The sequence below is a fragment of the Ostrea edulis genome, chromosome 7 (assembly GCF_947568905.1).
Source record: "Ostrea edulis chromosome 7, xbOstEdul1.1, whole genome shotgun sequence".
NCBI lineage: Eukaryota > Metazoa > Mollusca > Bivalvia > Ostreida > Ostreidae > Ostrea > Ostrea edulis.
The window spans coordinates 38,293,831-38,295,474 of NC_079170.1; the positions used below are offsets into that span (position 1 = coordinate 38,293,831).

The following is a 1,644-nucleotide window of genomic DNA, read 5'->3' on the forward strand; positions in this document are numbered from 1 at the left end:
GTGTATTATGCCTCATTCTTCTCATCCTGATGTAATCTGTTTGTTAGCGCAATGGGATTACGGGAGAGGCACTCAACGCTTACCCCTGTATGCCGATACCCCCGAACAACGTGAACTTTGGTTTCAACAATGTTTACAGGAATTAGGCACTTTGTCTTACCAGACTTTAGCGTTTCCTTATCGTATTGGATGTGGATTAGGCGGAGGCAATTGGACTCATTATAGACAATGGATTTGTGACTTTGCTTATCAGTATCATAAACATGTTTACATTGTCAAGAAAATGTAACTTTATTATAGCTTTATTCTAGCTATTACTTGTGTTAATAAAACTTTTTAAAAACAAACTTGTGTGTTTCTTGATTTTTGCCATAAAAAGTGTCTTTTCAAAAAAGTTGGTGGCCCTGAAAAGGGCCGTTTGGTCCTAAGGACCGACTTTTCAATCCCTGGTTCCGGTAAACCGGCATAACGGGCACCGTCCCCGGGTGTGTCGCCGCTCCTGTAACTCTTCCACGCACGAGCAGCAAGCTGGGCGCTGCCCACATCCCCTACACGTAATTCCAGAGTGTACCCTGTCTTGCCAGCAGACAGGACACTTAAACCAGATAGGAACCGCCCTATCTGCCCAGCCAGGGACAGTCATAGGGTGGTTCCTCGGGGGATGAGTTGCCACCGGTGCGTGGGTTGGTCTCGGTGGCGGAGTCCTCCCTGCAAACCGGATGGTAGGTGGTGGGGGTCTTGCAGGGGCTGCTGGTCTCGGTGGTGATGCCGTGTCTGCCACCAACAGCGACGGACTCTGGGCTGGACTGGGAGGTGGTGCGGGGGACGGTGACCTCGGTGAATACTCCACCGGTGACGCTGGTGAGTCGCTCATCGGCACCGGGCTGTATTCCTCAGGTGCCGATGGGATCGGTGGTGGTGGTGTTGTAGGCGTCGCCGGGGAGTAAGGTGGTGGTGGTGAGGGTGGCTGTGGGGCCCGTCGGCGCGGTCTCGTGGCCGTGGAGATTCGAGCGGTGCGGCGGCGGGGTGCCCTCCCTTCATACTCGGCCCGCACCCGGCAGATGATCTCACGGACCCCACTCTGGTCGAAAGGGGAGAAGGTGCTCAGGTCGTTCTCAGAACGCACGACCCAATTCTCCCCTACCCGTTCCTCAGCCACCACTACCAGCCGGTACCGGAATCCAGGCAAGGTCTGGAAATTGTAGAGCGGGTCTCTTCTTGTAGCCATTCTTCTTTCTTCTTTCTTCTTTAAAATCCTTCTACAACTGTGCTGGATCACCAGTGAAGCGAACTGGCGAGTGCGCCGGTATATATCAGGAAAGCGCGGACCTCCTCGAAAACATCCCTCGCTTCGGAGACGAAGCCAAGATGGTGGCCGTCAAAATGGCGGATTTGTGCTTTCGAGTAGAGAGTTTTTTCTCATTGTCTTTTTCTAGACATTCGATATCTGTGCAAGGTAGATTTAATCTGATAGATTCTGAGACGGCGAATGCGTTAAACTTATTTTTATTTTGCTACGTCGCATAGTTTTCAAAGAAACAGCGGTTAAAGAGGTCGAGTCGAGGTTCAATGTTTCTTCACCACCTCTTTAAAAATTTATTTCTCGACCATGTACATCCCTAAAAACATCTCATAAGGTCTATT

The 1,644-nt window shown here is 50.8% G+C and overlaps 1 protein-coding gene across 1 annotated transcript; it reads right to left on the minus strand.

Annotated features, from left to right (window-relative positions):
- Positions 1-439: 439 nt before the first annotated feature.
- Positions 440-1,228, minus strand: LOC130048671 (uncharacterized). The gene has a single exon (XM_056145682.1). It carries the CDS (start codon positions 1,226-1,228, stop codon positions 440-442), a length of 789 nt encoding a protein of 262 aa, XP_056001657.1.
- Positions 1,229-1,644: the final 416 nt, after the last annotated feature.

Bases quoted from the DNA above. Each gene is read 5' to 3' on its own strand.
- LOC130048671 (XM_056145682.1), bottom strand. From the start codon at position 1,228: ATGGCTACAAGAAGAGACCCGCTCTACAATTTCCAGACCTTGCCTGGA.